Source organism: Mustela nivalis, assembly GCF_964662115.1.
Source record: "Mustela nivalis genome assembly, chromosome: 9".
NCBI lineage: Eukaryota > Metazoa > Chordata > Mammalia > Carnivora > Mustelidae > Mustela > Mustela nivalis.
In genome coordinates this window covers 117,997,623-118,020,622 of record NC_139028.1, presented here as the reverse complement: position 1 = coordinate 118,020,622, position 23,000 = coordinate 117,997,623, and the positions used below count along the sequence as shown (strand labels likewise).

At 60.7% G+C, this 23,000-nt stretch overlaps 1 protein-coding gene across 6 annotated transcripts in view; it reads left to right on the top strand.

Moving 5' to 3' along the window:
- Positions 1–23,000, top strand: part of KCNQ1 (potassium voltage-gated channel subfamily Q member 1) — a 307,094-nt gene that overhangs the window by 239,275 nt on the left and 44,819 nt on the right. For all 6 annotated transcript variants that reach the window (XM_082749162.1, XM_082749163.1, XM_082749164.1 and 3 more), the window contains 2 exons: positions 34–80; positions 1,121–1,182. In XM_082749162.1, the coding sequence (XP_082605288.1) occupies positions 34–80; positions 1,121–1,182 (109 nt within the window). The remainder of the gene's footprint in view (positions 1–33; positions 81–1,120; positions 1,183–23,000) is intronic.

The window sequence follows — 23,000 nt, the reverse complement described above, 5'->3', positions numbered from 1 at the left end:
CGGGCCACATCCGTCTCCCTCTGTCCCTCCCAGGCTGGACCAGTCCATCGGGAAGCCCTCCCTCTTCATCTCTGTCTCAGGTGAGTTTCCTCATCCAGACACGCTGCCCGCACCAGACCCTCGGCCTCCCTTCCACCCAGGCCCGCCTCTCCCCATCAGAACGGGCCAACAGGGCCTGGGAAGTGCAGGACAGGCCCACACGCCGGTGGACACCCCCCCCCACCCCTGCCCAGCCAAGGGCCTAGACATGTGCTTTTTAAAGGAATCTTTGGTTTGTACAGGATCTCTTTAAACGGGGGGCCTTTCTAGGCCCTCAGAGATCTGAGTGTGAGCTTCAGGACCCCGTGCGGGGCCAGGAGCCAGCCCAGAGGGACCCGAGGGGCCGGCAGCAGCAGCGGCTGACGGGAGCCATTCTCCAGCCCTGACCCCTCGTGTTCCCCGGACCCCTCCCATCCCCTGGACCGGAGCTACAGCTCCCTCCAGGGAGGACAAGGCCAGGCCGGTCCCGTGGGTCGCCCAGCCCGAGTCCAGTGGGAGCCGTGACTTAGCGGGGGCTGGATGGCCGTGCGGCTGGAGAGGCCAGCAGGACACAGGGGGCCGGGGCGGGGGGCGCAGGACGTGGGCACATCCCAGGCCTCTGCATCACGGAGAAACAGGTCTAAGCGGTTCCAGGGCCTCCCAGCGCAGACAGAAGCCAGGGTTAGGCCGTGGCGCGGTCCACTGCATGCGGCAGCTCCGAGTCTGGCCAAAGCAAGGAGCAGACCTCACCCCGCGGACCCTGTTGCTAATAAGCACGGACCGTCCCCGTGTCAGCGGGGCCGGATGATGTGTCCCCACGACGAAGGCTAACGAAAGCCCTTGAGCCCTGGCGCAAGTTACCGGAGTGCGCCTGCCCCCCGCCTGCAGCCCCCACGGGGACGGCCCCGTCCTCCAGGGCCGGGTTTCGGGGGCCTCGCAGGAGCCCCCGCCCAGCCCACTGCTGCGCCTCCCGGGCTCCCAACGTGGAGGTGCTCACATGCGGGCCCCTGACCCTAGGCGGCGCCCCAGCCCCTGTCACCCTTCCCTCCCGGCCCCTCCCCCGCCAGCACCACGTCCCTGACTCGGGCGCTCTACCCCGCAGAGAAGACCAAGGACCGCGGCAGCAACACCGTCGGGGCCCGCCTGAACCGGGTGGAAGACAAGGTAGGCACCAGAGCCCCGCGTCGCACGGGCTCTGGTCACGGTCACGGCCCTCGGGCCGCGCGGGCTCTGGTGACGGTCACGGTCCTCGGGCCGCGCGGGCTCTGGTGACGGTCACGGCCCTCGGGCCACGCGGGCTCTGGTCACGGTCACGGCCCTCGGGCCGCGCGGGCTCTGGTGACGGTCACGGTCCTCGGGCCGCGCGGGCTCTGGTGACGGTCACGGTCCTCGGGCCGCGCGGGCTCTGGTGACGGTCACGGCCCTCGGGCCGCGTGGGCTCTGGTCACGGCCGCGCAGGCTCTGGGGACGGTCACGGTCCTGGGGGAGGCGCCCGCAGCCGCCGCCGATCCCCCCAGCAGCGTCGCAAGCTGTGTGCGGGCCGCCCCGCACCCCAGCCTGGGCTCAGGGCCTCCGAACCCTGGGGCTCACGTCCACTCCCCCACTCGAAGCAGATGTCGGTCCCCAGGGCCCTGGTTCGTAGGACTCTGGCACGTGGTGTCTTTACTGACGCGTGGCACCTGGTGCCCCGAGGCTCCTCTCGGGAGCAGCTGAGGCTGCCCAGGGCACGGGGGACAGGGCTCGTCTGTGCCGCCACCGTGTGCGCTCGGGGAATTCAGAGGTGCCGAGAGCGGCACAGGGGTGCGTCGCGGGGAGCTGGGGCTGCGGGCTCGAGGACCCTCCATGTGGGGTGCAGACCATGCTCGGGGAGTGCCGGGCCGACCAAGGCCCCGCTGCCTTCCAGGTGGGACGTGGGCCTGTGGGTCCTTGGCATAAGCACGGGCCCTTGGCCACCGGGACGCTGCCGCCGCCGGCAGGCCTGCGGGCCTCTCAGCACAGGATCCTCTGCCCGGGGTGTCCTGGGGAACCGAGGGGGTCTTTCTCGGGCTGGGGCCCGCCCTGTGAAGTCTCTGGGGTTCAGAGGGGGCCATTATCGTGCCCGACAGCTCGTCCATCTACACGGGCTTTATCTGAAAGTAGCCGGGAGACTAAAAATAGCGGGTTTCGCTGGGCAGGACCTGTGTGTGCCGTTCGGTTTCCCAGGCAACGCTGGGCTCTGGCCAGCTTCCATCCCCGCTGACGCTGGGCAGGCGGGGCAGGGGTGCGGCTCCCTGGGCCCTGCGGCCCGCAGCATCACACCCTCTCCATGGGCACCGTCCGCCTTGGCCTGGGCTGGCCACGGGGCCTGACACGGCACGGGACCAGGACGGGAGAGGGAGGGCCGCTGTCCAGGTGCCCACGGGGGTCCTCACTTTCAGCCTGGCCAGCTGACTATGCAACCCCAACATCCAGCCCGCTGGAGGGTCTGGCCCCCGGGCGGTGCAGGCCCCAGCCAGGCTGGTACCTGGCCTGCTCTCGGGCAGATGGCCTGGTGGCAGATGACCTTGTCTGGCAGGAAGAGAGCAAGAGAGGTCATGTCCCCAGGCGGCAGATATCAGAGGCCCGGGGACCCTCCATGGAGCCAGGGTACCCTTGGCTCTTCCAGGGCTGGGGACCAGGGACTCGGGGCTGGCATAATCCTCCAGAGCAGCTGGTGGCCACCCCCGGTGTGGCAGGCCAGGCACCCCGGGGGGAGCTTCTAGACAGCAGAGGAAGCAGAGGTAGGCCAGGAGATAGAGCCGGGCCCCTTTCTCCAACCTTCTCGTCCAGCCCTGGCACCCTGGCCAAGCAGGCTTTTGCTGACCAACCTCCACTGCTGATGGGAATCACGGTGGCCCCTGGGAACACAGGCCTCCCTGCCCTAGGGCACCCGGGCAGTGACCCCTGTTGCACTAGCTTCCAGATGCGCTCCTTTCTCCCTGCCCTGGTGTTCGAGTTTTCCTATGTATGGTTCTGTCCTCTGCTTCTCAGGCCAGGCCACCCCTTAAAGCTCGGACTAGAACCTGGTGTCCTCGGGATGACAGTGGGTTGGGGACAGGGTCTCTTGGAGTAGCGCCCCTGCCCAGGCGGGCCACCTGTGCCGGTCCGACAACCAGGATGGCCCGGCTGGCCACGGGCAGCACGGCGGGCTGCGGTGGGGCCCCACTTGCCTCCATGATACAGAAGTACGGACGCACCCTCGTTTGTCTAAACAACAAAGCGAAGTGTCTTCCAGAGTCCCTGACCCCTGGGAACAAGGCTTGGTCAAAAAGGAGAGGGGAGACCACTGCACCGTGAGGGGTGACCGGGCAGACGGGGCCTGTGCTGTCTCCGTCCCCTTCTGCTGGGAGGGAGCTGTTCGGTCTGAGCCAAACCCAGCTGCTCGCAGTCTCCCAGGTAGCGCGCAAGCCGGTGCTCCGGGCCGTGTCACAGACCGGGCAGTCCCTTGAGACTCTGGCCTGCGCCCCCTCAGCCACAGACCCTGGGAAAGGGCCTCGCCGGGTCCAGAGGGCACGGTGGCCCGTCCTAGGCCCCACATTATCGCAGTCATCACTGGGGCCGTTGGGACCATAAACAACCCCAGCGCCGTCCTGCTGACTGCGGGAAGCTAGAGGCAGGAAGTCCAGCGGCCACCGTCCCTCAGGGGCCCAGGAGGCCTGGACAGTGCCAGCCGGCCAGAGGCCCTGGGCCTTCCCCGACCCAACTGGGCTGGCCGAGGGCAGGGAAGGAGTCTGGCCCTCCTGTGGGATGCACGGCTCTGGCCGCAGCTAGGATGGCGCTCCTGTCCCAGGCGCACGTGCTCAGCTGCAGGACCCGGGCTTGGAGAGGACGGGAGGACCGGAGGGTATTTGGGGAGTGCCGCTGCTCGCCCCCGTTCTCAGGAACAGAGCAGTTCTGAGGAGCAGGGGCCTGGAGTGTCCACGTGCAGGGAGCTGCCAAGGAAAGCCAGCTTGGCTTGTCCAGCGGTGCCTCGGTTTCCCTGCAAGGAACCCCCTCCCTTTATGTGCAGGCCCGGCCCTGAAGGGGAGAAAGGTCCCAGGCACTTGCCGCTCCCCAGAGCCCTTGTCACAGCCCCTGTGTGCCAGAGGGCCTCCCCCACCTCAGAGGGCCCCCCCCCGCCTGTTCCTGGAGCACCTAGCACCCCTGTCTAGGCCTGGCCTGGCTGTGAGGGCCCACCTTGCTCCAGGGCTGTGATGAGCAAAACTGGCATTGCCAGCCGACAGCCTGCGTCCCCCTGGCCGCCCTTTAACAGTGAAAGGAAAAGGCCCTCCCCGCACGCTTCTGTTAAAAATGCCCGGAGCGGCCACGCTCCCTCCCGTTGTCCTTCTGGGAAGGAAGGACCTTCGTTCGCACCAATAAATGTTTCCTTGCATGTGGGGAAACTGAGCCCAGAGAGGTTGGGCAGTGTCCCAAGGTCACACAGCAGGTCAGGCGAAGAGCTGGTCCCGGTAGGGGCCGCGGGCAGGTGGGGAGCCGCGGTGGAGAGCTGGAGGCGAGCGCAAAGTGCTTCATGTTCACGAAACCTCAGGGTCATTTCGAAAAGAGGCCACGTAGCAGCAGGGTGGGCCACGCTGGGGACCGGGAGGGTCGGGACAGGCCGGAAAACCCATGGGCTGCACCAGCCAGAGCAGCGGCACAGACTAGGCCCGAGGGGCCTGACCAGGACCTGGAACGGGAGCCCCGAGAACACGGGCCCCTGCTCCACCTCCGGCCCTGCGAGGGCTGCTCGGGCGGCAGGCGTCCCCTTGGCTCTCTGGGGAGCCGTGAAGACGGCTCCAGCCCCCGCCCCCATGCATGTTCTTAGCTCGCTCCCCAGGACAGGCTGCAGGGTGGATGCTGAGCCCTGTGTGTTTTGCAAACTCAGCTCGTCTTGCTTTTGCTGATATGAGGGGCACAGTGGGCTGGGAGGATTTCTTTCTTCTCTGTTTTTGCCAGAAATATTCACGGCTTAGAGCTGGACACAGGGAAGGCCTGGACTTGCAGGCCCCAGTTCAGAGGGCGTGGGTGGGACGGGGCCCTCACCCCCACCATAGACACTCCTTCCAGAGTCTCTTGTCCTCAAACCCTGGCCAGGCGCACCTCTCTCCTGGACACGAATGCCCCCAGCCCGGGAGATCACCCCCAACACACACACAGCACACTGGCCCTGGACCCCCCTGCTGAGCACACGTTTGCCCCTCACTGGTACCAGATAAGCCCAGTTACCCAGGACCTGGGGTCTGCCCCAGACACGGCTCCTCCTGCTCTGTCCTCAGCCCAGAGGGACTCCTCCATCCCCCCAGCTGCCAACTGGCCTGAGACCTGGTCATCCAACAGCCCCATCCCTGCTCACCCCCAAGAGCTACGTAGATGCCACTCACCCATCTCTCCGGCCCCATGCCCTCCCTGCTGGGTCTAGGCGTTGGTCATCTCCCTCTGTGACCACTGTCCACCTAACCATGTGGACTCCGGTCCCACCAGCCCTTCAAAGTCTGTGTTATTTCTTAGACGCAGCTGAAACTCACCTGCTCATGTTTTCTTCAGAATGTTTGCACTGACAGTTCTGTGTGCGATACACACACAACCTCATTTTCCTTTTTCACACCGTCTTCATCAGGATGTGGGGTCAAATTTACATGAACCTCCCTGAATGAGTGCAGAAGTGTTCTGTCCTTTTCTACTTTCTAGAATAATTCATATCGGATTTGGAATTCTTCCCCTCCTGAACGTTAGGTGACATTAAAGGTAAAGCCATCCAAGCCTGGCGCTTTCTTTGTGGGAAGACGTCACAGTCCAAGTCAAGGACATGGCAGCTATAGGACAGTGGGCTTTCTATCTCTTCTCGTGTCAGTTTTGTTCAGTTGTATATTCTAGAAATCTGTGTTTCCTCTCCGTTTTCCAGTTTACTGGCATTATCATTTTAATGTCTGTATTATCTGTAGCTAAGTGCCAGTTGCTAATTTTTAGACTTTCTAGATTTCTAAAGTGTGACCTTAAGGTTCTCCATTTTCATCTAATGACCACTTAAAGTGCATCGCCCAGTTTTGATACGTAGCATTTAATTCCAACGTCTCCTCGCTTACACACCTTTCTCATCTCCGTGATGACCTCTTGTTTATCCCAGCAGCTCTTTCCAGCATGATTTTTGTCATTGTTAGAATTCTAAGAGTTTTCTAATTGCTCACTTGTCAGTGAAATTGGTTGTGTGGCATCAGTCCTTTGAAATACTATGAAGCCTTTTTTTTTTTAAAAGATTTTATTTATTTGACAGACACAGATCACAAGTAGGCAGAGAGGCAGGCAGAGAGAGAGAGAGGGGGAAGCAGGCTCACTGCTGAGCAGAGAGCCTGATGAAGGGCTTGATCCCAGGACCCTGAGATTATGACCTGAGCCGAAGGCAGAGGCCTTAACCGACTGAGCCACCCAGGCGCCCTTTTACTTTTTATTTTTTTTATTTTTTGCTTATAGATATCCAATGGCCTTGGCACCATTTGTTGAGAACGCTGTTTTCCACATTGATTTATCGCAGCACCTTTGCCAGAAATCAATTGAGCCTACATATATGGGTTTGTTTCTGGATTCTCAAATCTGTTATGTCTGTCTGCCCATCCTCAAATCTGTGTTACGCCATCTTGATTATTGTAGCTTTATAGCATGTTTTGAAATCAGGTAGTATGAGTCTTCTAAGGTTTTTTTCTTTCTTAAATTGTTTTGCTCATTCTAAGTCCTATGAATTTCTCTACAAATTGTAGAATCATCTTGTCAGTTTCAACCGAAAGGAAGAAAGAGAGAGAGAGCGGGAGAGAGGGAGGGAAGAAGAAAGCTGGGGTTTTGATAAGGATTGTGTTGAACCTATGGATCTATTTGGGAGAATCTGACGTCTTAACCACAGAGTCTCCTAACCCATGCGTACAGCTCGTGCACGCCATTTACTTGGTCTGCTCCAGTTTCTTCCAGTGATGTCATCTTTGGCGTACAGTTCTCACACAGCCTTTGTTAAATTTGCTCCTAAACTTTTTATGACTTTGGTGCTATTGTTAAGGGAACTGTTTCCTTCATTTCATTTTTTCATTGTTTACTACCAGTGTCTGAAAATACTATTAATATTTTATGTCAGACTTGGAAGGTGTGACTTTGCTGCTATTAACTTCAGTAAGTTTTGTTGTTATTGTTGTTGATTCCTTAGGATTTTCAACATGCAGAATCGCGACAGGTGTGAAGAAGGGCACACCTGCCTTCCCATCTTCCTTCCCGTCTAGGTGCCTTTAATTTCTCTTCTTGCCCATTTATGCTGCCTTGAACACCCAGGGAAATGTTGACTAGAAGTAGCCAGGCACTGACGAATTGAGAAATCACTCAGTCACTCCCTGTCCAGTGTGCTGTTAGCTGCTGGTTTCTCATGCGTGCTCTTTATTAGGCTGAGGATTTTTCCTTCCACTTTTGGCATTTTCAGAGTTCTTATCATGAATGGATATTGGATTTTCTCAAATGCCCGTTCTGCATCTTTTGAGATGGTCAAACGATTTTTATCCCTTATGCTACTAATGTGGTGTAATAACCGGTTTGAGGGAGTTAAACGAACTTTGCATTTCCCACTTGGGCAGGGTTGATCGTCTCTTGTCCACATTGCCATGTTCAGTTTGCTAACATTTTGTTAAAAATATATCCATATTCATAAAGGATATTGATCTGTAGTTTTCTTGTGATTTTTTTTTTCTGATTTTGGTGTCTGGTTTTTAAATTCTTTTATTTTCAATCCTTTATACACATTTTGGATATCTTTTGCAAACACTTAATGGCTGAGAGGTTTTTTTTTTTAATCATTTAACACATTTATACTTAAAGTAATTTCTAATCTGTTTGGATTGACTTCTAGCAATGTATATTGTGTTTTCCTTTCGTACTAAAATATTTAATATTTATTTTGCTCCGTGTGTTGGGTTGAGTACCATTTCTCAGTCTGCTTCTTTTCTTACTGGTTTTGAAGTTATATATTCTATTGTCATTCTTGTAGATGTCAACCCAGAACGTTTTAAATGGATGTATAACAGTTAATTGCTACTTTACCCACATCTGTAATAAAAGCACATTAGAAAACGTTAGACTCAGTCACTCCCCCGCTGACTACAGTCTTTGTTGTTGTATATTTTAGCTCACTCATGTTTATTTTTTTAGCCGAATGATTCATGAATAATAATGCTTCAGACAATCAATATGTGTTTAAATGTACTCGCCTATGTTACCTCTTTCGTCACTCATCATTTATTTTTCATCTCAGATCTTACATCTGGAATCACTTTTTTCCCAGCTGATGTATTTATTAAAATTTCTGTCTCAAAAATCAGAATCTCTCCGATTTTATTTTTTTTTTAATGACTTCTTTTGCCGCCATTCTTAAAAAATATTTCCACTGGGAATACAGTTCTAGGCCCTAGATTACCAAAATGGTTTTCTCTCCGCACATTGGAAATATTATCCAACTGTTCTTTGGCATATCTGGCTCATCCTGAGAGCAAAGGTGAAGCCGAGTGCTTCCTCCTCAGAAGGCAGCACATGTCTTCTCTCTGGCTGCTTCGTAGATCGCTCCTATGGTTCTGGTCTTCTGCATTTTCACTGCAGGGTCTGCATGGAGTTTCTCTTGTTGGTTCTCTTTGGAATTGGTGAGTTCCCTTCATCTGTGGTTTGGCGTCCAACGTGAGTTCGGAATTACTCTCTGTCGTTAGCTCTTTGGATCTTACTGGACACTGAAAGATAATGAGCTCCTGGTCTCCTTCTGGAATTTTCATGAGGCCTGTGGCAGACCCTCTCCCTCCCCACCACATTCCTTAACCTCTTGTACTAAAATCAGATTGTCTCTGTATACTGTCTTCTAGATGACGTCTTCTGGTCCACCTTCCAATTCACTAATTATTTCTTCAGCTGTATCTAATCTGTTGTGAAACCCATCCAGGGAATTTTTAATTTCAATTATTTTTCTATTTATGAAACTTCTATTTGGCTCTTATTCATACCTGATTGGTCATTTTTAATAGGCCTTCTCTTCACCTGTGTATTTAAACTTTGAAAAATCTTGAAATGCATTGAACGGGGCTTTTTTACATTTTGTTTCTATTAACTTTCCTATCTCTTTGTGAGTCTGCTTCTCTGGTCTTTGTTTTTTCCTGACTGGTTTTCATTCATGGTGTTTTATTGCCTTTCAGGGTTTTGTTTCTTTAAAATCAGAAGTATATATGTCCTAAAATTTATCTGTGGGTATTCCTGAGGCCTAGCGGAATTGAGGGCCTCAGGGGGATCTGTGGCTCCCCCTTCCTTGGCTATACATGTGGGGGGGTACTACCATGCTGGACTTAAAATTCTAAGCTCAAAGTTTTCCAGAAACATACCCAGGAAGGGTGTGTTTGGGCTTCCAAGCTGAGCATGGATGCAATATCTCGGAGCGAACATTGTTCCACTGCCCTTAGCCGCAGATGGTTCTCTTTACAGCCTTTTCTGGAAGTGGGTTATTTCTCACTAACCCTCACACCGAAAGGAGACCTTTGAAGGTCCCAGCTTCATGTAGGGCTGCACAGTGGGACTCCCCACCTTGGGCAGGTCCGGCCTTGGATGCCATCCGTCACCTGTGAGAGTCGTGTTTGCTCAGCTCGTCAGGTGTCTTATGTCTGTGGCTTCCACTCTCACTGTACTTCCAGCCTCTGACCTCCCATACCTCCCGCGGAGCTCATCCATGCCAGTGAGTGTCTCGCCAGCACACGGTCAGACAAGCGCTCATCCTCGCACTGTGGGCAGAATCAGGATTTTGAAGACGGGATTTTTCTGGGAAGCCTGCGTCTCTTGGCTGTAGCGTCCCAGCTCCACATGCTGGTCCCCAACTCTGCTGCCTTCTGTTCCCCCATAACTCTGGGAGTGACTGGGTGGTAGTGACAGGTCTGGTTTTTCCTGGTCCCTGGGGTCTCAGTCGTAAGTGGATCTTGTGCTGGAGCTCCAGGGGGTCTGGGTGGGGCTGCCAGTCCTCAGCAGGCTGGACTGAGAAAGAACTGCTTCTACAGCCTCCCACCCCTCAGAAAGGGGGGAATCCCCCCACTAACTTGTACTGAGGCCCACTGGCCTAGTTCAGCCAAGGCCCTCTAGACTAGGGACCCGCAAACTGGGGCCTTAGGGCCAAATCTCGGGCCGGACCTGTTTTCACATTAAAAAACAAGAATAAATAAATAAGTAAATTCTGAAACAGAACTCAGAACTTGAACAGCCTCCACATCTGTGATATTTGCAGTCTGGCCCCTTACGGAAAAGTTTGCTGACCCCCAGTTTAGGCCGGGGTCGTCTGGGAGAAATCTAGTGGGAACCACAGATACAACCTAACATTTCCTAATAGAGATAGTCGAAAAGATACAAAGAAATCGATCAGATTCACTCTAACCATATATCTTATTGAACCCGGGAGAGTGAAAATATTATCACTTCTGTATATAGTAAATACGAAAAGAATCGTTGGGACGATCGACATTGTTTGCTCAAATGCCGGGCGTGTCTCACACTCACCATGCGTCTCAGTTTGGATGCCGTTTCCTAAGAGCTACTCAGTCCGCGTTTAGATACAAAACGTGCAGTTAAAAAAGGAGGGTCTCTTACCTAAGTCATTCCAAACATCCTTCAAGTTTTCCCATCCCTGAATTGGGGGTCTATATTTAAATTTAAATTTGAATTTGCTTAACTTAAATCCAATTAAAATTCACTTCCTTGGTTTCACAAGCCGCACATCAGCTGCTCCGGGACCCCGTGGGGCTGCTGAGCGGTGATCGCACAAGGCCGCCCTGGCACCCAACCCACAGGGGGACGCCTGCTGAGTGGTGCCCGACACGGGCAGATGAAGGCCACCTCGTAAGCCCCGACATCCCCAGCACGGGCAAGCCCTTGTGGGTCCCTCAGCTCCCACAGGACGTTCCCTGGATTCCCTCGCTCGAGCCCCCAGAGTCCGTGACCCACGCCTCCCTGTCCACTGCCTGCCTGGGACGCTGGTCCTCCCTCCACCTCTGTCCCCCAGTGACCAGGCCTCCCCCGACTCCCGCTCCCAGGAGGCCGTCAGGGGCCGTGTCTGGGCCGGAGGCCACGTCTGCAGGCTGCTCGGGAGGCACCAGGCTACCCTGGGCTCCATCATGCCCCTCACCGCCAGCTCCGGCTGGTTGCACCAGAAGTTGGGCGTGGGGGGGCTCCCCGGACAGCCCTGGCCCCCCCCCGCCCCGTTCCGAGGCCCCCCCACTTTCCTCCGCCCCTCCCCCGCCCCCACTCCCCGCGCTGGTGACTGGCTCTTGAGTGACAAGGCCGTAAATAGGCGAAGGCGTGGGCTCTGGCTGATCAAAGGGCCCCCTTCAGAAGCCTTCATTAGCTGCTATTCTGGGAACTGGTTATTTTAAGGTTAGTGTATTTTTTCTTTCCTGAGGAGCCGTCTTAGTGGACGGCGAGGGCCTGAGGTGCGAGCTCTTCAGTCAAACCACACAAGCCGTGTTTTGTCTAGGGTTTCAAAGATAAACCTGTAAGGAAAGCGCCGGTTGACGCTGAGCGCCACTAACCCCCTTCCCGGGCCGAGGCGGGCGGGCCGGCCGGGGGGTCCCGCACCCCGCGAGCCGCGTGGAGGAGACCTGGCGGGGCTGGGGCGGCCGCGCTCCTCAGGGGGGCCTGAGGTCAGAGCCCTCGGGGCCCCTGGACCCTCGTGCCAGGCCTTCTCGTATCCAGACCCGGGGGGCTTCTTCGGCCCACGGTCTCCCAAGGGAGGCTGCCCACCCTCCACTGTCAGGGTGGGCAGGGTGGCGGGGGGCACACGCCGACGCCACTGTTTAGGAAGGCTGCACTGCCCTGGGGGGCACCCGGGCCTCGCCGGAGGGGAGCGGTTCACGGCGCCACGGAACTCTGGAAAAGAGTCTAGCGCCGTGTGCTCCCGCCAGAGAATCCTGTGCCCTCGCGGCTCCTGTGCCCACTCCCGGGATGGCGGAGCACCGGGGCCTGGGGGTCTCACGGGACACACTCGGCACAGCCCAGTTTGCAGGAGCGGGACGGGCGGGGGGATTGAGCAAACAGAGGCCCCCCAGTGGCAAGAGGGACCCCCTCACGAGCTGCCGAGGAAGATGATTAGGGCAGGGGTAATGAAGGCGCGTGGCCCCCGATGGAGGTGGGGAAGGTGGCACTTGCCCGGTGGCGCTGCAGGGCGGGAGACTGGGGGCACCCGTGCGCGCCCCTGAGATGCTCCGTCCTTCCTTGGCCAAAGTCGAGATGCCCCTTCCAGGCCGTGTGCGCCTACACAGGTGCAGCCTCCCACTCTGGGGCTCTGCCCTTTTTCCGCGGGGGCTGCTCGCTCACCGGGACCCGGGGCTCCAACCCTCCCTTCTGCCGGCCTCCAAGTTCCCTCTAGGGCTTGGAAGTGGGTCTAGACCTTCCCCTCAGTCCACAGGGGCCCGGCCCCCTGCAGGCCTGAAGGCCAGCCCAGAAGGGACACACTCCTGGCCTCCGCTCCACCCCGTGGGGGAGAATGAGTCACTGGCCCTTCCCAGAGGAGTTTGGGGAACGGAGTCCCAGCAGGGCAGCCCTTTTCCAGCCACATGATGGTAGGAGCAGGAGCCTTTGGAGCCGTCCGTGAGTCAGGACATCTGTCTGACCATCCATGGGCTTCCAGGGGCGGCAGACTCGCCCATGCCTCAGGCCTGCCCACCTGAGTGCTGGCCTCCACGGCCACCTGCCTAACCCATGCACAGCTCATCGCAGCAGCCCCTCTGCCCCTGGCAGGGGCCTAGGACAGCCCAGCCCCCAAGGGCCCTCATGCGAGGCTTGGTTCTGTAGCTCAAGTTCCCAGCAGGGTTAGAAAACACCCCGGAGACAGGCCGTGTGGCCCTCCAGCATGGACTGGCACCCTGCAGGCAGCAGCAGGCACACTTGCACAAAACAGATAAGAGGGGGTGATGGGAGGGGGCCATGGTCAGCTGTGGGGTCCGTCGTGTCGTCTGAGCAACTCCTCGCCTCACGCTCAACCCCGTGGTCCAGGCGACGGGGCCGGCACAGGAGGCCGACACTGAAGGGAGCCCCTTCATGGAGGTCAGAGGAGCGAGTGAGGCCTCGAGACCAGGGGTATCAGGGTGGCCCAGTGGCAGACAGGCCCAGTCACCCCCGTGGGGCTGAGTTGCTCTCACTGAAATGAAAGCCCTGGTCAGGGCGGCCCCTGAGGGAGCTTCAGGTGTTCTCGGCCTTTCCCCCGATCAGGGGTGAGACCAGAGCCCCCGGCAGGATCTAAGGGGTTTTGCCACCAAGGGGCCATGGTTGTGGGACGGAGGTCAGAGCTGGCCTGGACCTGGACCCTGGAGCGCACGTCAGGGCTGATGCCCAGGGCAGCATGTTGGCCAGAATGAGCCCTGGGCCTCGTCCGACGTGAAGGCAAGAGGCAGGAAGGCTGACCTCACGGTCAGTCCACGACTGACCCCAGTCCCCTCCCTCCTGGCCACCAGGAGCAGATGCCCCTTGGCTGCCCAGTAGGAACTGTGAGTGCTGGCTTTTAAAGTCTGCTTCTGGCCTTGAAAGGCCCACAGGGGCCAAAGAGTCTCACCTGCGCGGGGACAGAAAGGCCTAGAACACCTGCAGTCCCTCAGCAGCCATACTCGGGCACAGGCCCTGGGGCTCAGGGCGCTCTGTGGAAAGCTATGATCCCCAGTATGACACTGCACCCAGCAGTAGTCACCATCTCTGGGAACCCAGGGCCATGGTGCCCAGGCCTGGGCCTGGAGGAGCCCATGGGGAGGTGAGCCCTGGGCATCTCTGAGCTGCTCTTGTTGCTCTCTGAGCCTCAGTTTCCCCTCCATCCATGGCCTGGTCTCCCGTGATGCCCAAGAGGCCCAGCGCCTGCCCAGAACGTCGCCAACAGCAAGGCCATCTAGGTGCCTCCAGGGCTGGGTCTTTTCACCAAATTTATGGACCCGGAGCCTCGTCCCTCCCTGCTGTTCTGCCTCAGCGGGGGCAGAGCCAGGACCCGAGCCTGGCAGCCAGGCTTCCATGCACACATCCGGATTCCGGTTGACTGATGGTCCAGGCCTCCCACTCAGAGGTGGGAAGCCCCCAAGGACCTTCCCATCTCCCCTCCCCATCTTACAGAGGACAAAACCCAGCCCTCCCTTTGCACCTGTGCCTCCAGCAGCTGGGTTCAAGCCCTGCCCCCTTGGCTCACCAGCCATGAGAACCAGTGAGTCACACCAGGGCCTCTGTAACCCCATGAGTCAGTCAACGGAGGGGGTGACATTAGTGCTACTGGGCCAAGTGCTACGGAGAATTCCTAAGTGGATCCACATCCGCACCCGAGGAACCTCACGTGCAAAGGCCCTGTGGTGTGCGGAAGGACAGCAAGTTCCGGGACCAAGAAACCTGGGCATCTCATGCAGAGCTCTGGGAGAGTGGGCATGAGAGTGGACCGGCCATCGGGCAGGGAGTGGTGCTCAGGGGCCAGTCCAGGAGTTCAAGCTCTGCTCTGACCCCGTGTGCTTCTGGGCCCGAGCCTCAGTTTCCCCAGCTACACCACGGCCTGCTGTTTCTGTGGCTGCGGCAGCGGCTGGGAATCATTCTGTCCTCCGCACCTCCCTCCCTCTATCCTGGGCGTTTCCCTTCCGGTCTGCCCGGACGGTACTGCCCTGCGCCCACCCCTCTACCCCCACCCCTTCCCCCCACCCCTCCCACCGCCCACCACGAGGCCTCTCCTGAATGACTCTATTTATAGGCCGCAAATATTGGCCAGAAAGGAAATTTACATTTTTTTGAAAAAACGGAGCTCCGGTCCGCGTGAGCTTGCGTGCGTTGACCGAGAAAGGCCCGGGGCGGGGATCGGCGGGCAGAGACGGCGTGCGGGCCAGCAGGCAGTGGGCGGCGGCCCCCGGCCCCCCGCGAGCACGGTCGGCAGCACCCGCCGGGAGAGCTGGGGAGGGCAGGCCGTCCGCGGGGGCCCAGGCGTGAGGGCGGCCGGAGCCTCGTCTCTGAGGCGAACCCTGCCCAGCCGCCTTGGCCGACCTCAGAAAAACATGTATTTTGATCAAAATGGGCCCTTTTTTAAACTGGTCACCCTGCGGGTCAGGGCACAGCCTGCCCCCAGCCGGTCCTGCATATTAAGCAGTGGCTTGGTCACCACCAAAAATAGATGTCCCAGCCCGGAGGCAGGGCTGTCCCGCCGCCCAGAGAGGGGGCAGCCGGCCCAGGCCCCGGCGTGTGGGCCCCGACGGCCGGCCGTGGGGAGCCCGTGCCCGGCACTCTGGGGGCCACCGCCCGGCACAGGGTCCCGGGGCCAGGCCAGGGGCAGGATGTGAACGTCCGAGAGCATCCAGGGGTGGGACCTGGGTGTCGGCCACGGCGGCCCGGGCCTGGTGGGGCCCGAGTGTGGCCCTGGCCCACGGGGCGGGGTGGCAGGTGGACGCCAGCAGGTCCCCAACCGCAAAGCCACATGCAGCGGGCGGCCTGCCCCCCGCACGGGCCTCCGGCACCCTCCGGCCTGGGGCTCCCCTTCTCCTCGGAGGCCGAGTCCACAAAATGGCTGACGGGGCCCTCCAGGCCGGGCGCTAACGCAGGGAGTCGCCGCGCGGAGCTCGTGTTTATTTTGCCGAGCGAACGGCCTTTCGTTGCCCGGGTTCCGAGCGCTCCAGAGGCAGATGGAAATTTTTGTGGATTGAACACGGGGCTGAGGCGCGCTGGGCTGTTTGGGTTGGCAGCGCGCTGCCTCCCCACCCCGCTCCTCATGCGCGGCTCCCGCCCTCGCCACCCGAGCATCCATTCATGCCTCCGCTCCCCGTCCCCTCCCCTTCCTCCACTCCCGGCCCTCGGCGCCCGCCCGCCCTCCCCCTGTCTTGGGGCGGCACTGGGGGGGAAGGGGGCACGCTGGCCCAGAGCAGGGCCGCCTCGAGCCAACCCCCTCTACAAGTTGGGAAGAGCCTGCAGGATGAGGGAAGACGGAGCGGACAGGCCGGCTCCTTGGGGTCCTTTTCGGACTGGGGGCCCCTCTGACCTCCAGATCCCCCTCTGTGAAATGGGAGCCGTGGGACAGACAAGGCAGACAGTGTGTGGGGAAGCCCGTGGGTCCAGCGCCAGGAAAATGCTCAGCACACGAGGCCCGTCATGGGGCCCGCTCCTGGGAAGGCAGAAGTCACCCAGGTAGCGTGAGAGGCTTTACACCTCCCTCCCACTCGGGAGAAACCCTCTGTGTCTAGGTGGGACCTGGGCCTGCTGATCTGCAGGAAAGACCTTGGGGACAAGGGAGCAAGGCGTGGGGTATTCTAGGCAGAGGGCACAGCCCGTACAAAGGCCCTGCGGTGGGGCCGTGCCTGGTCGTCCGAGCGGGAGGCAAGCAGCAGTGCGGCCCGACCCGTGGGTTGAGGAGGAGACTGGAGAGTGAGGGGCGCACAGGTAACGGGCTGGGCCGACCGTCAGGCCCTGGGAGCCACCAGAAGAACTGGGACGTTGCTGGGGGGAGGTGGGAGTCTTCAGGGCTGAGCAGGGCAGACTCTCGTTTTTAGCGATGGTTCTTGGCTCATTGAGAAGAGCCCATACGGGGCAAGTGTGGCTGCAGGCGGACCTGCGGGGGCCAGTGCGCCCCCTCCCACCCCTCCGCTGTGCCCACTGCCACCACCCCCGCCCTGGGATACAGGCCGGTCAGCGTGCACAGCCCCCGCTCTGTTCCCCGCCGGCCAGGAGCCACAGGTCAGGTCTCACACATAAAGAGCCATCTGTGTGGGCAGCGAGGTGGCCGGCCAGCCTGCCGCCCGCACAGGGACACTCTATCCAGCAGGGCCCACACACCCCCACCCTGCTGGGCCACCAGCACCCACCCCCGGCAGGAGCTCCTCGGGGCGGTGTGAGGCCCTGGCCCGCATAACTGACATCCGGGCGACCCTCGTCACCTGGCCGCTCTCGGCCCCAAGAACCAGAGCAGCGAGGCCCGGCAGAGTGCCACTGGTCACAGGCTGGGCACCGCCTGGGCACAGCCGGCAGACACACGGGGTCTTGGTTTTAAGGCTTTGTGACATTACCTTTTTCTAAGAAGGGTCGCATCCAGACACCAGGTGGAAATCATGTTAGCAGCTCCCCGAGAGTATCTTCTCAGCCCCGAACCATGTCCAGCACCCATGGGTGTCCTAGAAATTGAGACCCCTCTGGTCTGGACAGAGGGACTAGAAGTCAGGGAAACAGAAAGTAGAGAAACCAGGAAAGGACGCGTCTTGAACCCCTGCAGGCGTGCGCGCGAGCTCCCGTTCCTTGTATGTCCGTTGAGCACCGACTACAAGCAGGGGTGGTCACCAGAGTGGGACGGGCTGATCTCTGCCCCGTGGAGCACACAGTCCAGCAGGCAGACTAGGGAGCACAGGGCCTGGAGCCGCAGGAGGGAATGAGGCGGGGGGCGGGGGGGAGCATGGGGTGGACGGGTGGCTTATGCAAAGGCCCTGGGGCCGGCGCTGGATGAGGCTGAGAGCAGGTGAGTTCTGCAGCCACCACCCTCTGAGCCATGTCTCTGCCACGCCTGTGCCACACCTGTCCCTCCCAAATTCCTCTCTCCTGGTGGTGGAAACTTGGGGAAGCCCACGTACTGCTCTCCTTTAAAGGCAAGAAGATGCCCCTGGGCAGGCAGAGGGCCCTGGGAAGGTGTGACTCATCACACCCTGGAGAGTGGCGGAGGGCAGGAGGGAGGGGCCGGGGTCACCTCCCACTCCCATGGCTGCTCGGCTCACCGGCACACAAGCCAGCCTACCATGCCCTGCCTCCGCCCTGCTGTCTGCTCTCCCTGCCCCCTGAGGGTGTCGTGGACTGGGCAGAAGCAGCTTACACAGGAGGGGAGGCTCTGTGCCCTTCGCAGGGCTTCTCTGCGCTGGGGGCCTCGAGTCCCACCATCGAGGGTCGTGCCACTCGCTGGGGACACCACCGACAGGGCCTCGGGGGATCGGGTGGCCTGGCTTCTCTGTCCCCTTCCGTCTCCGTCTGTTCCCCAAACAGGAGCGGCACAGCCCAGCCAGCCTGCCCGTCTTTGCAGCAGCACCTGGGGACAGCCAGAGCTGAGAACCCTCAGGCACAGTTGGGCACCACAGTGCAGTCCCCTGGTCCAGGCCAGCTCCCCACCTGCCGGTCCACACCACCCCAGGCCTGGCCAGCTCCAGCAGACCCTCAGACACTACCACCGGGGTTCACCTGGGCTTTGAGCAGAGTCATCAGAGGTCAGAGCACTGCCCTTCTCCTGCTGGCTTCAGGCTTCTTCTTGCCATGGTGACCCCCAGCCCCCCTGGCCTCAGAGCCAGCCACAAGGAAAACCACCGGACTTCCGAGTTCCACAGATCCCACGGAGCCCCTCTCCCCCCCACTCAGGAACGTCCACGTGCCGGCGCCACCCAGCACAGCCACATGTGGCCACTGCCTCATCTTCTAGATGAGGAGATGCGTGATGGTCCCTGGGAGGCCCTGAGTGAGGACGCAGCCCGGCTCCCTGTCTGGCCCGCCCGTGGGCTCCCTACCCAAACCACACTTTGCACAATGACGGTCACTCTGCACTCGGCGGGTGAGCTGGGGAGACGCCCCCCGCCTTCCTCTCCCTGGGCCTTCCCAGCGCGTCCCTCCGTGGCCGGTCCCAGCCTGAGGAGCACCGCTTGTTCCCGGCTTTCTCCCCACTGGGTTTGCCATCACAGCCCTTTCCCACCACGGAGGAAGTGTCCCTCCGGCCTGTGGGTCCCCAGCCCAGACTCAGGGCTGCCCCCCCCGCCTCTGAGCTGAGGCCCCCCCATAGTGGGCAGACTGAGGCCTGGGGCAACAGGCAGGCCTTGCAGGTTCCCTGGGAAGCTCAGGGCCTGTCCCTGTCCCCACATGAGCCCATGGCTGCACTGTCCCTACCCACAGCCCCTGACAGATGTGGCGGCAGCCGGACATGAGGACAGGTGCCTTCCTCTGGTAGTGAGCGGTTCCTGTGTGGGGCCGGCTGGTGCCTGTCCCGGACCTTGCCCCTCAGGGCGTGGGAGAGTCTGCCGTGCCCGGCTGGTGGTGGGCGGTGGCACACCATCCCACGCGGCCACGTGGCACATTGTTCTGACCTCACCGGGGCTGTCCCCATCATCCTGGGATTTATGAGGACTCGGCCTGCAGCCCTGAGTCAGGCCATGCCAGGCAGGCCCAGAGAGGCCCGACAGCACCTCCCCAGGGGGTCCGTGACTGCGGACGGTCCCTCGTCTCCGGCGTCTCCCACTGGCGGGCCGTGGGCAGAGCTCTGTGCCGAGGGCGAGGGCACACCAGGGATGGTCTGACGCTGGCTCCGGTCTCCCCCTAAAGCCCCCGCCCAGAGCACCCAGGGCTGAGCCAAACCCGCACCTGCTGCCCACACAGCCCAGCCTCGACCCTGGCCGCCCTCGGCCCTCCCACTGGGGCCCAAGCGGCCTCCCCCGCGCACCTGTGACCACACTATGGCGTCTCGAAGGCTCTCCTTGCCCTCTCCGTAGGGCCAGCTCCCGTTCCTGCAGGCCTCCTCGGCTCTGGCCCTGTTCTTGGGCCCCGGGGGGCTTCTCACACCCAGTCTTCGCCTGTGCCGAGCCCAGCTCGGGGCGCTCTGTGCGTGGGTGTGGGGTGAGCAGTGGGGGAGCCAGGGGCGCGTCTGCTGCCTGCCCTCCGTTCGGCCTCTCCCCGCCACCGTCAGAAGGGGTCACGGCCTAGGCAGCTCAGGCCACCTGCAGGTCCCCAGCGCTTACGTAGCCCGCAGAAGCCTTCCTTGGGCGCACGGCTGCGTCGCAGGCCCCCTCACCAGCCAGGGTCACCTTAAAAATAGCGTGGCGGGGTTCGCAGCAGCAGGCGACGCGTTTGGGCTAATTCATCGGTAACAGCAACTAATGCCACGTTCCCTAAAAAAAAAAAAAAAAAGGAATACCCTCTCTATTTCCTCATTAACATAATTGCAAACAGAACGAATCTTTCTTGATTTCATGTAAACAACAGCTTGAAATAGTTTATAATCCTTGCAGGTATCAAATTAAGTTCTTACTTATGGTCTGGAAATTAATTACCCTTGCAGCGAGACAAATGTGAAAACTGTGTATTTTTGACAAGAAAATTAAGCAGCTATTGGGGGAAATGTAACCTAATCGTCACCGAGAAAATTGTTTATAAATCGATGGCGCGTTGTCTGAGCCGTCGCCCCGCCGTCGGCGGGGGCCTGGGTGGCTTACGGGCTTGTGTTCGCCTCCTCTGGGGCTGGTTTGGGCGATTGTTGGGGTTGCAACAGAGGAGGCGTCAGAGGGGCTAAGAGCAGGGCAGGAAGGAGGAGAGGAGGGAGGAGGGGAAGCCCACGGGAAGGGGTGAGGAGGGAGGGGAAGCGGTCACCGTATCGGCGACCACACAGCAGCAACAGGGACCCGACCCGGCGGAAGGAGGGAGCAGCTCCCTCAGGTCACTGGGAGGAGGGCTCCCGGGCGAGGGGCAGCACGACCAAAGGCCCTGGGGCAGAGCTGTGTCTGGAGCAGATGGGAGGCCGGGTGCCCGCACAGTGGCGCAGGAGAGGGGCTCGCGGACACGGGTGGTGGTCCGTGGTGGGCCAGAGCGTAGCGTGTGCGTGGGCTGCGCGTGTGTCCCCCCCCCCAGATGGCCAGAGGGCAAGTCCAGAGGAATGAGGTCACCCTGTCCTCAGGGGCTGGATTGGAGCCGTTGGCACTCGCTCACCACGGTCTGTCCTGTGAGCGCCAGCCGGCACCACGGCTCTGTCCCCTGCGGTGTTCCCTCCTCCAGGAGTGGGATTTCTGCGTCCACATCGCGAGTATTTACCAGACTTTCTCCGTGGCCAGAGACGTCCACAGCAGGAGTGAGGTCCCCAGGACAGGCCGTGGCAGGTGCACGGAGGGGTGTGGCTATGGGAAGCCACTCCAAGTTCCAGGGGCCCCGTCCCCCAGACCCTCAACCCCCATGCAGCCCCTCTCCATCTCCCCTGCCTCGGCCCCCACCTGGGCATTCCCCTGTGGTAGCCCCAGGGGCGTGACGTGCAGCCCGACAAGGTGGTGGGGAGGGGCCAGAGGGGACGGGCCCGCTGGGGCGCAGCCTGTGGGGGTGGCTGGTGGGGCGGGCGGGGTGGGGTGGGGGTGCCGGAGCCGACGCCCGGCCTGGCTGGCATCATTTATGCCCGTGGGCGCCTCAGTTTCCTCTGCCCTGAAGTGGGGGACGGGAACGGCCACAGGGCTGATGGGGGTTGGCACGCACCAGGTCGCACACCCAGAGCTGGTATGTAGCACGCACCGGGGGCGACGGGCGAGCCCAGCTTTCCAGGCTGCGGAATAATGCCGCAGCGGCGCGTGGCAGAGAGCGGGCAGGCCCCGGACAGGAGGGGAGGGTCTGATGGGGTCGGTGCTCACGAGGCCATGACCATGGGACCAGACCCATGGCCGCCCAGTCTGGAGAACATTCCGGAAGGAGAGGGAAGGCAGGGGACCAGCAAGCCGCCCGGGGTGGTGCTGGCCAGAGGAAGGTCTGCGTGGCGCCAGAGCCGACCAGAGGCGGAAGCGACAGCCTGTGGTGCAGGCCGGGGGCGGGACCGGGTGGCGGCTCAGTGGCCTTGCCAGTGGCTGAGATGGGGTGGCACCGTTCGGGACTCTGGGGTCATGTGCTTGTCCACTCCAACAGGAGACCCTGAAAGTCTCATGGTGGAAACACATCAGGGGGTGCACTCGGCGTTCCCCCAGGGCCCCTACACCCGCCTTCCCCCCAGACGGCAGCTCCCCGTCATGCCAGCCGGCCCATCGGATCGGTCAGCGTGTGCTGCTGTAACAAGCACCGCAGACCAGGCGGCCTGAGCCGTGGACCTTCGGTCCTCACACCTCTGCAGACCGCTGGTGCGTGGTCACAGCCGGGCACAGCCATCTGGTGAGGACGCTTCCCGGCTACGGACCGCCACCTCCTGACGATCCGCACCCAGCCTCCTCTGGGCGCGAGGACGCGCGTGGACCCCAGCCGCACCTCACCCTCATTACGCCTCCAGGTGTCCAGATGCGGTCCCCGGGGCAAGGCTCAGCATGTGGATTTGGGGGGACACAGTTCGGTCTGTCACACACACCCACCGCTGGGCACCTGAACGCGGAGCCTGGCTTCACCCCAAGCTCCTCCCACAAGTGAGACGCAGGGACCACAAGCAGGAGGTTAGGGAGGGAGAACTGGGGGCCCTTGGGTCATGCCCGTGGGCCAGGTCAGTGCAGCCCAGCCCCTGTATGCGGTGAGCAAACCCGCGTCCGGGTGGCTCCCCGTCTGCCAGTGACCTCAGAAGCCCCCGCCCGCATGCCCGTCACCAGGAACAGAGGGAGCCCGCAGCGGGGTCTTGGCCTTCAATCGCCTCCGTGGTCAGGAGGGTGGGAAGCTGTGGGGTCAGGCGTGAGACCCGGCCCTCCTGCTCCCCAGCTGCAGGACCCCGCCCCGGTGGGCCTCCCTGCGCCTGCCTATCCTTGCTGGAAATCCAGGATGGCCCCCGGCCCCCCCTGCTCTGAGGTGGGCCCCCGGGGGCCCGTGGGAAGAACGATGCTGACCCTGAGGAGGCACGTGTCCAAGCCCGCAGGTCCGTGTGCAGACCATCTGGGGACCGGGACAGCGCTGGCAAGGTGGCCTGACCTCCACCCTTCTCAGTGGGGACCGGGCCCCCTGGAGCCCCACCCGGCACTGGGGTCTGGGGTGGGGTTCGGTCTCGGCTCTCAGCAACTCCCTCCTGCCACTTCCAGACCCCAGACAGCTCCTCCGTCTCCCACGAACTGGCCTCGGGACATGGGCAGCCCATGCCTCTCTCTGAGCCTCTGTGTTCCCCCTGAGACAATGGGGCGATGAGAGACCCCAGCTCAGAAGAAGCAGGGGGTTCAGTGGGATGGTCCACATTCAGCTTGAGGGCGGGCCCCCTCCAGGGAGGGAATTTTGCTCTTACTGCTATAAGGGGGGTTCAGCCGGTGATGGGGCGGCCCTGTGACCAGCAGCCCAAGAGTGCTGAACCA